Source organism: Mobula birostris, chromosome 17 (assembly GCF_030028105.1).
Source record: "Mobula birostris isolate sMobBir1 chromosome 17, sMobBir1.hap1, whole genome shotgun sequence".
NCBI lineage: Eukaryota > Metazoa > Chordata > Chondrichthyes > Myliobatiformes > Myliobatidae > Mobula > Mobula birostris.
In genome coordinates, this window is record NC_092386.1 from 18,433,749 (window position 1) to 18,446,538 (window position 12,790).

General features: G+C 42.3%; 1 protein-coding gene across 2 annotated transcripts in view; it reads right to left on the reverse strand.

Moving 5' to 3' along the window:
• LOC140211535 (CMP-N-acetylneuraminate-poly-alpha-2,8-sialyltransferase-like) overlaps positions 1–12,790 on the reverse strand; it is an 84,727-nt gene that overhangs the window by 53,192 nt on the left and 18,745 nt on the right. Inside the window, exon 3 of one of the 2 annotated variants that reach the window (XM_072281324.1) lies at positions 12,526–12,783. In XM_072281324.1, coding sequence (XP_072137425.1) covers positions 12,526–12,783 — 258 coding nt within the window. Of the gene's footprint in view, positions 1–12,521; positions 12,784–12,790 lie in introns of those variants that run through there. The other variant, XM_072281325.1, reaches the window with a different exon arrangement.

Below are 12,790 nucleotides of genomic sequence, written 5' to 3' on the forward strand. Positions count from 1 at the left end.
AGCCTGGAGCAGGCCACAGCCTCAGCCTCAGTTCCATGCAGAGCCCAGAAAATGTCATGGAACGCAGAGCAGGCCACAGCCTCAGCCTCAGTTCCGTGTGGAGCCAAGTAAGTGTCATGGAGCCCAGAGCAGGCCACAGGCTCAGCCTCAGTTCCATGCGGAGCCCAGTTAACGAGTAAATGTCAAGGAGCCCAGAGCAGGCCACAGCCACAGCCTCAGCCTCAGTTCCGTGTGGAGCTGAGTAAACAAGTAAACGTCATGGAGCCCAGAGCAGGCCACAGCCACAGCCTCAGTTCCATGCGGAGCTAAGTAAACGAGTAAATGTCATGGAGCCCAGAGCAGGCAACAGCCTCAGCCACTATATTAGCAGAATTCTTCCAATTCCTTAGTTATTGCAACTTTGACAGCCTTACTTTCAGCTGCCCAGGTACTTGGCTCTGTTATTTGTTCCCAAACCCTCTTTACTTGTCCAGTTCACTTTAATAGAACATAGAATAGTACAGCACAGTACAGGCCCTTTGGCCCACAATGTTGTGCCGACCCTCAAACCCTGCCTCCCATATAAGTCCCCACCTTAAATTCCTCCATATACCTGTCTAGTAGTCTCTTAAACTTCACTAGTGTATCTGCCTCCACCACTGACTCAGGCAGAGCATTCCACGCACCAACCACTCTCTGAGTAAAAAACCTTCCTCTAATATCCCCCTTGAACTTCCCACCCCTTACCTTAAAGCCATGTCCCCTCGTATTGAGCAGTGGTGCCCTGGGGAAGAGGCACTGGCTATCCACTCTATCTATTCCCCTTATTATCTTGTATACCTCTATCATCTCTCCTTCTCTCCAAAGAGTAAAGCCCTAGCTTTCTTCATTAAGTTTCTCCCTAGTAAGTTCTTAAATAGCTTGGTGTCAAAGTTCATTTGAAAACACAGTGTGAAGTACCTTGAGACCAAATGCAACTTATTGTGGAAAGACTCTGAAGGTTTCGATCTATCTATTCCTCCATGTATCATTGTTATTTTAGGCAACACGATTGCTGCAGTGATAATTACAAACTTAAGATGTTTATATTTTGAACTATAAGGATAAAGATTAAAGATTAGTTTTATTTGCTACACGTACATTGAAAGAGTGAAATGTGCCATTTGCATCAACTCAGATCAATGAGGATTGTGCAGGGAGCAGTCTCCAAGTGTCGCCATGCTTCTGGCGCCAACGTAGCAGGCCCACAATTTACTAACACTAACTCATACATCTTTGTAATCTGGGAGGAAACTAGAGCACCTGGAGGAAACCCACATGGTCACGGAGAGATCATACAAACTCCTTAAAGATAGCGAAGGGAGCAAGTTGAACCTTGATCAGCGATCGCTGGCTACGTAAGGAGATTGCGCTAACCATTATGCTACCCAAAGGATATAACACACATAATATAAGTTTAATGATCACTCTATTGCACTATCAAATTCTTCACAATTTATCAAAGAATCCTTAAGCATACACGGGTTTCCTTGTTCCCCAAGATGAGTAAATAATAAAGCAACACTCACAACATGCTGGAGGAACTCAGCAGGTCAGGCAGCATCCGTGGAAATGAACAGTCAACGTTTCGGGCCGGAACCCTTCGTCAGGACTCCGGCCCGAAACGTTGACTGTTCATTTCCATGGATGTTGCCCGACCTGCTGAGTTCCTCCAGCATGTTGTCAGTGTTGCTTTGACCCCAGCATCTGCAGAGTATTTTGAGTAAATAATAAACTTAGGTGCAAAAAAAAGATGGTTCATCATACCCAGCTTGTCTTTGTTCCTTTGTTTATGAAATGGAACTACTGACTCTTTTTTGATACAGGTATATCAGTCAGAAGCCTGTATAACTTAACACCCTAACACATCCATTCACTTACTTTCAAATGAATCTCAATTTATCATGCTTCATTACATTTCATTAAATCAGTTAACAACTTTAAAAGATTGAAATGCAGTACTTCGTTTTTTTCAAAAAAAAAGTGGGGGGGGGCACAACTGCCTTTGTTGGGATCAATAAAGCATTAACAAATTTAGGGTAAGACTGCCCTTGGAATGTTTAACAAGATGCAGTGGACTGGCTTCATGGCTGTGGACTCACTATTGTGAACTTTAGTTCTGAGTGTTATTTGTTTACTTTTTATTGTTTGCATGATTTGCTCTTTTCACACATTGGTGTTTGACGGTCTCTCTTAATGAGTTCTATTGGGTTTCTTTGTTCTTATGGCTGCCTGTAAGAAGACAAATTTCAAAGGTGTGATAATAAATGTACTTTGAACTTTATTTCTGCAGTTGTACAATTTTGTGTTCTGATACAATGCAATGTAAATCCTCTATAAATCTTCCACGTAACATAAGAACCTCACGGGTCAGCTGTAGTTTGGAAGAAAATTTAGTCTCAGATGCTAAGCTTTTTTATGCCAGTGATATTCATTCTGAGTCTGATAAGCAATGCAACAGGCTATAAAACTCTGGTTAGACCATACTGAGAGCATTGTGTTTAGTTCTGGTCACCTCATTATAGGAAGGACGTGGAAGCCTTAAAGAAAGTGCAGGGGAGATTTACCAGGATGCTACCTGGACTAGACAGCCTGTCTTATAAGGAGAGGTTAAGCAGGATAAAACTTTTCTCTTTGGAGAGAAGGAGGATCACAGGTGACTTGTTAGAGGTGTACAATGATGAGAGACATAAACTAGGTGGAGAACCAGATTCTTTTATCCCCAGGGTGGCAATGGCTAATACAAGAAGGCGTAATCCTAAAATGCTTGGAGGAAAGTATAGGGGGATGTCAGAGTTAAGTTCATTACAGAGGGTGTGGTGGGCACATGGAACGCACTGCCAGGGGTAGCTGTAGAGGCAGAAACATTAGGGTCATTTGAGGAACTCTTAGATAGGCACGTGATGTGGAGGGCCATGCATGAGGGAAGGATTAGATTGATTTTACTGTAGATTAAAGGGTAAGCACAACATCGTGAGTCAAAAGACTTGCACTGTAGCTGTTGGGTATTTACCATTGTTTGTGTCCTATAGATAGACACATATTTGCTTGAGTGTTAGTGCATGTAGTACTAATGATTGCCGGCTGGGCAAACCATGATATCATTCCGTTTACCATTCTGATCTGATGCCCATTGAAGATGAAGCCCATGCTTAATATTTCTAATCTGAAATTGAGTTCAGCAACAAGAAAGACCAGCACTCATTAAACAGAGTAGCAACTCTCGTAAGTTAAGTTTCCAGGCATGCTTTATTGTTGGCTGACAAGGATTCTTCAAGGAGTTTGTGCTGTCTGGCATTCTTTACTGTTGCTTAAGAATACAGGGATTGCTATCCTAGCTGTTGAATGGCTTCTGCATTGGCTAAAAGATCGTACTTCATCATGATCATTATGTGCCATGCCGTATGAGGTGGGCAATCGTGGTCTTTGACTATGATTGTTCTTGGCAAATTTTTCTTCAGAAATGGTTTGCCATTGCTTTTCTCTGGGAGTATCTTCATAAGATGGGTGACCCCAGCCATTATCAATACTCTTCAGAGATTGTCTGCCTGGCATCAGTGGTTCACAGCCAGAACTTGTGATGTGAACCAGCTGCTCATACGACCATCCACCACCTGCTTCCACAGCTTCAGGTGACCCTGATCTGGGGTGGTGGGGGTAGGGGTGGTGCTAAACTGGTGCTACGCCTTGCCCTAGGGTAACCTAAGGCTAGCAGAGGGAGGGCGTGCCTTACACCTCCTTTGGTAGAGTCACATCTTCACCCCACTACTCAGATCCTGCTTAAATCAGTAATGTCCAGAAATCATTAGTAAGCAGCATGATAGGAAGAACAAGCTGCTAGAGATGGGAGACAGAAGAAGAAAAAAAACAGCTCATATTACCCTACCGAGAGCAATTCTCCCATTAGAAGCTCAACCAGGAACACCGTGCAACCCACCTGTGCCTTCGGAAAGACAACCTCACTGAATATGGGACTCGCTCTTCCCAATACAGGCTGAGGAATGCTTTGCCGGTGGTTGTTCCTTGCAACCCAGTAAGGATGCTCTTACACTAAAGTGAAATAACTCACACGCAGCTCCTAGTGGCGATAGTTTGGTGGTTACTAGAATATCAGCCTGATGCAAGAGATCTGTGCAAAGCCTTACAATTTTCCCATCCACTGTTGCATAAAGATGACTTAAGCAATCTACTTCAAGAGAGTCAATTACATTTCAGTCTCTCATGTCAACAGGGTGGGGGAGGGTAGTGGAGAGCAAGCCTTTGAGAACTGCAGACTTCCACAAAATGGAGCATGAGGTTTGGGCAAAGACATTGCTGTGCGCCACAGTAGTTTGGAGACCAACCACAACCAAAGTTCAAAGTAAACTTATTATCAAAGTATATACATGTTATGTTTTCCTTTTTTTTGCAGGCATTCACAGGAAGAATACAGAAATGCAATAAAGTCAATGTGCAAAGGAGGACAAACTGTCCAATCAAAAAATAATACTGAGAACATGAGCTGTAAAAGAGTCCTTAAAATTGAGTCTGTAGGTCATCGAATCAGTTTGGAACTGTGGACAGTGAAGTTATCCATGGCAGTTCAAGAGGATTTCTACTCCTTCAACATCCTTTGGGATGAGGGTACTCCCTGACCATACCCAGCATATAATACAAGTCTATACCCTGTATCCTTGAAACATTCATCAGCGAATGCTGTGATACTGATATTTGAGTGTTACTGTGGCAAATCAATGGGCAACACTGACTGTAGTTGGACAGTGTTGGTTCAGCCTCCAGTGCACAATCGACATACCCAATGATAACAGTATACATGAATGGCACACTACCACATGAAATAGATTAGAGCAAGCATTCGGAAAGGTCCTTGCAGCACTCTGATGAAATGCTTCAGATGGTTTGCAGAGGTCTGCTGCCTATCAGCAAAAGGGTGTCAGCTGTGCCACCATTAAGTAAGACCATGAGACCAGAAGATATAGGAGCAGAATTAGGTCATTTGACCCATTGGGTCTGCTCCGCCTTTTCATCATGACTGATCCATTTCCCTCTCAGCTCCAATCGCCTGCCTTCTTCCCGTAATCCTTCATGCCTTGACTAATCAAGAACCTATCAAACTCTGCCTCAAATATACCCAATAATTTGGCCTCCACAGCCTCCTGTTGCAACAAATTCCATAGACTCACCACTCTCTGATGAAGAAATTCCTCCTCACCTTCGTTCTAAATGGAGGACCCTCTATTCTGAGGCCGTGCCTTCTGGTCCTAGACTCACCCACCAAAGGAAACATCCTCCCCACGTCCACTCTATCAAGGCCTTTCAACATTTGGTAGGTTTCAATGAGGTTGCCCCTCACTCTTCCGAATTCCGGACAGTATTGAAAAAATGGTAAGTATCTACAGAAAGTATTCACCTTTCATTCTGCCATACATCTTTCAAGCATTGCGGACCATCATAAGTGCCAGTGTAAAATAAATATTTCAATACAAAATCAATAAATCAAAAACCCTTCTTCACTATCTGTTTGTTTCTGCCTGTACTGTGCCACCTTTTTTATCCCAGAAACTGCGAATCAAAAAGATACAAAGTACAGTAAGACTGAAAAATGTGTCAGTGCTAAAATGTAGAAGATGAAAATAAATCTGCAAGGGGTATCAAAACCAATAAAAGTATTTTGACAACTTCTTTCTATTAAAGGGTACTCAGGAATATTGCAGGCCCTATAGTACTGGTGATGTTAGAGATCAAAAGAAAACAGAAGACACTGGAACTTTACTTTGAGTCACTAATTTAGAGGTTGCCTTGTGAAAAATGAATGGCATGGGAAGTGCTGGCTACACCATAGCAATCATATAAATAAACTTTCGGCAAGTAGTTGCTTCCTGTGTTCGAATGAAATTAATCTGAATATGTGCATTGTGATACTTGGTCCTTTTTTTGACTCTAAACAGTTTAACCTTTCTAAAGTCGAACAGAATTTTTAAAAAAATCTTTTATCCTATCTGTTATGTACATTTCTAGTTGTTAATCTGAACTTTCTGTCATCTGCAGTAGTAACACACATACACTCTCTGTCCACTTTATTAGGTACTTCCCCTGAGTCTACATTCGTAGTCTTCTGACCTCTCTCACTAACAAGATGTTTTCACCCACAGAACTGCCACTCATTGGATGTTTTTTTGCACCATTTTCTTCAAACTTTAGAAACTGTTGTGTGTGAAAATTCCAGGAGATCAGTACTTCCTGAGATGCTCAAACCACCCCATCTGGCACCAACAATAATTCCACGGTCAAAGTCACTTAGATCACATTTCTTTCCCATTCTAATGTTTGGTCTGAACAACACCTGAATCCTGACCATGTCTGTATGCTTTTATGCACTGAGTTGCTGCCACATGATTGGCTGACTAGATATTAGATATTTGCTTAAACAAGCAGGTGTACAGGTGTAGATTAAAGGACGGGATACATTTAACCAAGGGGATTCCCTCTTGGTTTCTGCATTTGTACAACTGAAGTGATCAACTGCCCATTATAGAAGCCACCTGATGTTTCCTCTCCATTAGAATGAATTGAACTGAACATCAGGGTGTTTGTTTAATATATAGCTTTATGAATGGGTAGCAAGCTATAAATGTTCCCTGCTGATTTACAATGTGAGAGATAATACTGGGTCATGGTGAGCTCCAAAATCAGCTACATAAATACTCTTTGTTTGAGTATTGATCAGAGCTTTAAATAACACTCTGTACTGGATGTGCTGTTCTCAAATCTACCCTAGAAAACAAACCTCATGCTCTCAGAACTTATGTACTCCTTTTGAAATACTTCAGTGTCTGTGGCAGCTCATTCATTCTCGAAATAGCCAAGAGGGGCCACCAGTTAGTTATGTGCAAACCTTTCTTTATTTGTTTTTGCTTTTGTCACTTCCCCCTCCCCGAGAAATGTACCAATCGTGATGTGCACAACAAACGTTTATTTTGCCGACTCTCTTTACCCTTTAACTGAGCAGATCGAAAAGGAGTTTCTTAGCTTGTGGTGAAACTTCAGAACTTAATTTGGTTCACTCATGGTATAGTAAAGTACCTGTTTGAAAAGGGAAACAAAAACTGCCAATGCCAGAAATCTGAAATAAAAACAGAAAATAACGCGGATACTCAAAAGGTCTGGTCTTGTGCAAAGGAAGAGAAACAAAACTAGGAAAGAGATAAAAAGAGCTGTTTAGAAACATACAACATAGAAACATAGAAAACTTACAGCACAGTACAGGCCCTTCTGCCCACAAAGCTGTGCCAAGCATGTCCTTACCTGAGAAATTACCTAGGGTTACCCATAGCCCTCTATTTTTTTGAGCTCCATATACCTGTCCAGGAGTCTCTTAAAAGACCCTATTGTATCCGCCTCCACCACCGTCGCCAGCAGACCATTCCACGCACTCACAACTCTCTGCGTAAAAAACTTACTCCTGACATCTCTTCTGTACCTAATTCCAAGCAGCTTAATACTGTGCCCTCTCATACTAGCCATTTCCGCCCTAAAAAGCCTCTGACTATCCACACGATCAATGCCTCTCATCATCTTATACACCTCTCTCAGGTCACCTCTCATCCTCCATCACTCCAAGGAAAAAAGGATGAATTCACTCAACCTATTCTCATAAGGCATACTCCCCAGACCAGGCAACATCCTTGTAAATCTCCTCTGCACCCTTTCTATGGTTTCCACATCCTTCCTATAATGAGGCGACCAGAACTGAGCACAGTACTCCAAGTGTCCTATATAGCTGCAACATTACATCTCGGCTCATAAACTCAATTCCACGATTGACGAAGGCTGATGCACCATATGCTTTCTTAACCACAGAGACAACCTGCGCAGCAGCCTTGAGTGTCCTATGGACTCGGACCCCAAGATCCCTTTGATCCTCCACACTGCCAAGAGTCTTACCATTAATACTATATTCTGTCATCATATTTGAACCACCTCACACTTATTTGCATTGAACTCCATCTGCCACTTCTCAGCTCATTTTTGCATCCTATCAATGTCCTGCTGTAACCTCTGACAGCCCTCCACACTATCCACAATACCCCCAACCTTTTGTGTCATCAGTAAATTTACTAACCCATACATCCATTTCTCAAAAGGTGTCAGTGCTTCCACTTCTTCATCCAGGTCATTTATAATAATCATAAAGAGTAGGGGGTCCCAGAACAGATCCCTAAGGCACACCACTGGTGACTGACCTCCATACAGAATATGACCCGTCTACAACCACTCTTTACCTTCTGTGGGCAAGCCAGTTCTGCATCCACAAAGCAATTTCCCCTTGGATCCCATGCCCCTTACTTTCTCAATAAGCCTTGCATGGGGTACCTTATCAAATGCTTTGCTGAAATCCATATACACTACATCTACATCATCAATGTGTTTAGTCACATCCTCAAAAAATTAAATCAGGCTCATAAGGCATGACCTGCCTTTCACAAAGCCATGCTAGCTATTCCTAATCATATTATGCCTCTCCAAATGTTCATAAATCCTGCCTCTCAGGATCTTCTCCATCAACTTACTAACCACTGAAGTAAGACTCACTGGTCTATAATTTCCTGGGCTAGCTCTACTCCCTTTCTTGAATAAAGGAACAACATCCACAACCCTCCAATCCTCCAGAACCTCTCCTGTCCCCATTGATGATGCAAAGATCATCGCCAGAGGCTCAGCAATCTCCTCCTTCACCTCCCACAGTAACCTGGGGTACATTTTGACCAGTCCCGGTGACTTATCCAACTTGATGCTTTCCAAAAGCTCCCGCACAGCCTTTTTCTTAATATTTACATGTTCAAGCTTTTCAGTCCGCCGTAACTCATCCCTACAATTGCCAAGATCCTTTTCCGTAGTGAATACTGAAGCAAAGTACTAATTAAGTACCTCTGCTATCTTCTCCAGTTCCATACACACTTTTCCACTGTCACACTTAATTGGTCCTATTCTCTCACGTCTTATCCTCTTGCTCTTAACATACTTGTAGAATGCCTTGGGGTTTCCTTAATCCTGTCTGCCAAGGCCTTCTCATGGCCCCTTCTGGCTCTCCTAATTTCTTTCTTGAGCTCCTTCCTGCTAGCCTTATATTCTTCTAGCTCTCTATCATTACCTAGCTTTTTGAACCTTTTGTAAGCTCTTTTCTTCTTGACTACATTTACAACAGCCTTTGTACACCACGGTTCCTGTACCCTACCATCCTTTCCCTATCTCATTGGAACGTATCCATGCAGAACTCCACACAAATATCCCCTGAACATTTGCCACGTTTCTTCCATACATTTCCCTAAGAACATTTGTTTCCAATTCATTGTTCCAAGTTCCTGCCTGATAGCCTCATTTTTCCCCTTACTCCAATTTAACACTTTCCTAACTTGTCTGTTCCTATCCCTCTCCAGTGCAATGGTAAAGGAGATCGAGTTGTGATCACTATCTCCAAAATGCTCTCCCACTGAGAGACCTGACAGCTGACCAGGTTCATTTCCCAATACGAGATCAAGTGCAGCCTCTCCTCTTGTAGGCTTATCTACATATTCTGTCAAGAAACCTTCTCGAACACACCTAACAAACTCCACTCCATCTAAACTCCTCACTCTAGGGACATGCCAATCAATATTTGGGAAATTAAAATCTCCCACCACAACAACCCTGTTATTATTACTCCTTTCCAGAATCTGTCTCCCTATCTGCTCCTCGATGTCCCCGTTACTATTGGGTGGTCTATAAAAAACACCCAGTAAAGTTATTGACCCCTTCCTGTTCCTAACTTCCACACACAGAGACTCCGTATACAAACCCTCCATTCTTCCTCCTTTTCTACGGCCATGACACTATTTCTGATCAACAGTGCCACGCCCCTAGCTCTTTTGCCTCCCTCCCTGTCCTTTCTGAAGCATCTGAAGCCTGGCACTCGAAGTAACCACTCCTGCTCCTGAGCCATCCAAGTCTCTGTAATGGCCACAACATCATAGCTCCAAGTACTGATCCATGCTCTAAGCTCATCCACTTTGTTCATAATACTCCTTGCATTAAAATAGACACATCTCAAACCATCAGTCTGAGCGCGTCCCTTCTCAATCACCTGCCTATCCTCCCTCTTGCACTGTCTCCAAGCTTCCTCTATTTGTGAGCCAACTGCCTCTTCCTCCGTCTCTCCAGGTTGGTTCCCACCCCCGCAGCAATCCTAGTTTAAACTGTCCCCAATAGCCTTAGCAAACCTCCCCGCCAGGATATTGGTCCCCCTGGGATTCAAGTGCAATCCGTCCTTTTTGTACAGGTCACTCCTGCCCCAAAAGAGGTCCCAATGATCCAGAAATCTGAATCCTTGCCCCCTGTGCCAATCCCTCAGCCTCGCATTTATCGTCCACCTCACTCTATTCCTGTACTCGCTGTCACGTCTCACAGGCAGTAATCCCGAGATGATTACCTTTGTGGTCCTGCTACTCAATTTCCTTCCTAAGTCCCTGTAGTCTGCTTTCAGAACCTCCTCCCTTTTCCTGCCTATGTCGTTGGTACCAATATGTACCACGACCTCAGGCTGTTCTCCTTCCCACTTCAGGATATCGTGGACACAATTAGAAACATCCCGGACCCTGGCAACTGGGAGGCAAACTACCTTCCAGCGTCCACAGAAACGCCTGTCTGACCCCCTAACTATAGAGTCCCCTATCACTACTGCCATCCTCTTCCTTTCCCTACCTTTCTGTTTCTATTATAAGATACTAATTTCTGAGTTTGAGTATGAGGTTGAATTCATCCTTAGTGAGTATAAGGAGGCTTTGGTAGAAAGAAACATCCTTCTTACTCAGAATTTGCTGATGCTTAATGGGATTAGGATGGATATCAGTATGGTTGAATACAATACCACTATGTTTTACTTATATTACTATTTTGTTATTCACATTATCATTTCAATGTTAAATCAACAGCATTTTATCGAGTGTTATGGCTTTCCCCATGAGTGAAATAATCGCTTTCCAATTGCAGTTAGATGAGGTTTTAACTTTTATACATTATAACTGCAACTTTCCTTTCAAATAGACTACTACTACTTCACATCATCTCTGTAGACACTCTCTACAGTGCAGTACAGACCCTTCGGCCTACACCGTTGTGCCGACCCCTTAACCCGCTCGAAGAACAACTTAAACCTTTCTTTTTCTTCAGCCCCCCCCCCATTTTTTCTTTCATCCACCTCCCTATCTGAGATTCTCTTAAATGCTCTTAAAATATCTGTCTCTACCACCATCCCTGGCAGTGCATTCCATGCCCTTAGCCTTCTCTCCATAAAAAAATTACTTCTGATATCTTGCCCGTGCTTTCCTCCAATCACTTTAAAAATATGCCCCTCCACACATTAGCCCCAGGAAAAAGTCTGTCTATTCACTCTATCTATGTCCCTTATCCTCTTGTACACCTCTATCAAGGCACTTCTCATTCTTCTTCATTCCAGAGAGAAAAGCCCCAGCTCACTCAACCTATCCTCATAGGACATGCATTTTAAACTAGGCCTCATCCTGGAAAAGCTCCCCTTCACCCTCTCTAAAGTTTCCACATCCTTCCTATAATGAGGCAACCAAAACTGAACACAATATTCCAAATGAGGTCTAACCTGAGTATTTCTAGAACATCACCTCACAGTTCTTAAAGTCAGTGAAGGCAGAGTAACAGTTTCCAAAATTGTCACCTCAGTCCTTATGAGACTTACTTCCCTCTGCTGTGTTTCACAGATCAAAAACTCAAACAGCCTTAATATTTTAGCCAGTTCTTTCCAATCTTTTCACTTCTAATACTCAAGTACAGAACTTCAACAAAATTATAGAAATGTTATTATGAATAAACATGCTTTAAATACACATTTTCAAAAATACATTGGTACTCCTTTTTTAATTTCCTTAATTTATTTTTTTTAAATTTTTAAAAAATTTTTAAATTTAGTTTCTCAATGTTTGTCCACGGCACAAGAATTATATCGTGAAGAATTAAAGCTCTGCCTCCTTCCTCTACAAAATGACAAGAGTTAGGGTCAGGAACTCAGTTGGCAACTGATGGCCTCTGCAACTTTCTTTATATAATTTTGCAGAACTGTCAGCAGTAGCAGGTGTCATACCCTTGCAATATGTTAGGACCAGACTTGTAACACCCTACCAGGCATCATTTCCTTTAAAAGATTCTTGCATATACCTCATCTTTAAAAAGAACATTCAAATAAGGAAATTAGAAAACACAGAACTAAAGCAGAGACACACATAAAATGTTGGAGGATCTCAGGTCAGGCGGCACCAATGGAGGGGAAATAGGCAGTCAATATTTCGAGCCGAGACCCTTTATCAGTACTCAAACTAAAACAGAGTACCTTTTTTAAAAAAAATCATCTCTTACCCTATTTATTACCAAGTCCAAAGCTCTGTGCCTTAAGAAATAATTGCTAACTGCAAAGATGTTAATATCTATTTTCAGGAGTCTTACCTTATTACAAACTCATGACTGTCGATCTCTTTTCCACATCCACTACCAAGCAGAATCCCAGAGTTACCAACAACTGCACAAGTATTGAATCGCTTGTTCTTCATTGGTGACACCTCTGGGAGAAGACTGTGCAAATTGTGCGAGATGTTGAGAGTTCGACGCCTGTCCAGCACATAATGAATTACATCCCCTGGCTTCAAGCTGCTTTTCACAACTGATATGTCTCTCTCAGCATCTAAAAATCGAAGAATATCTTTCCTGTGTT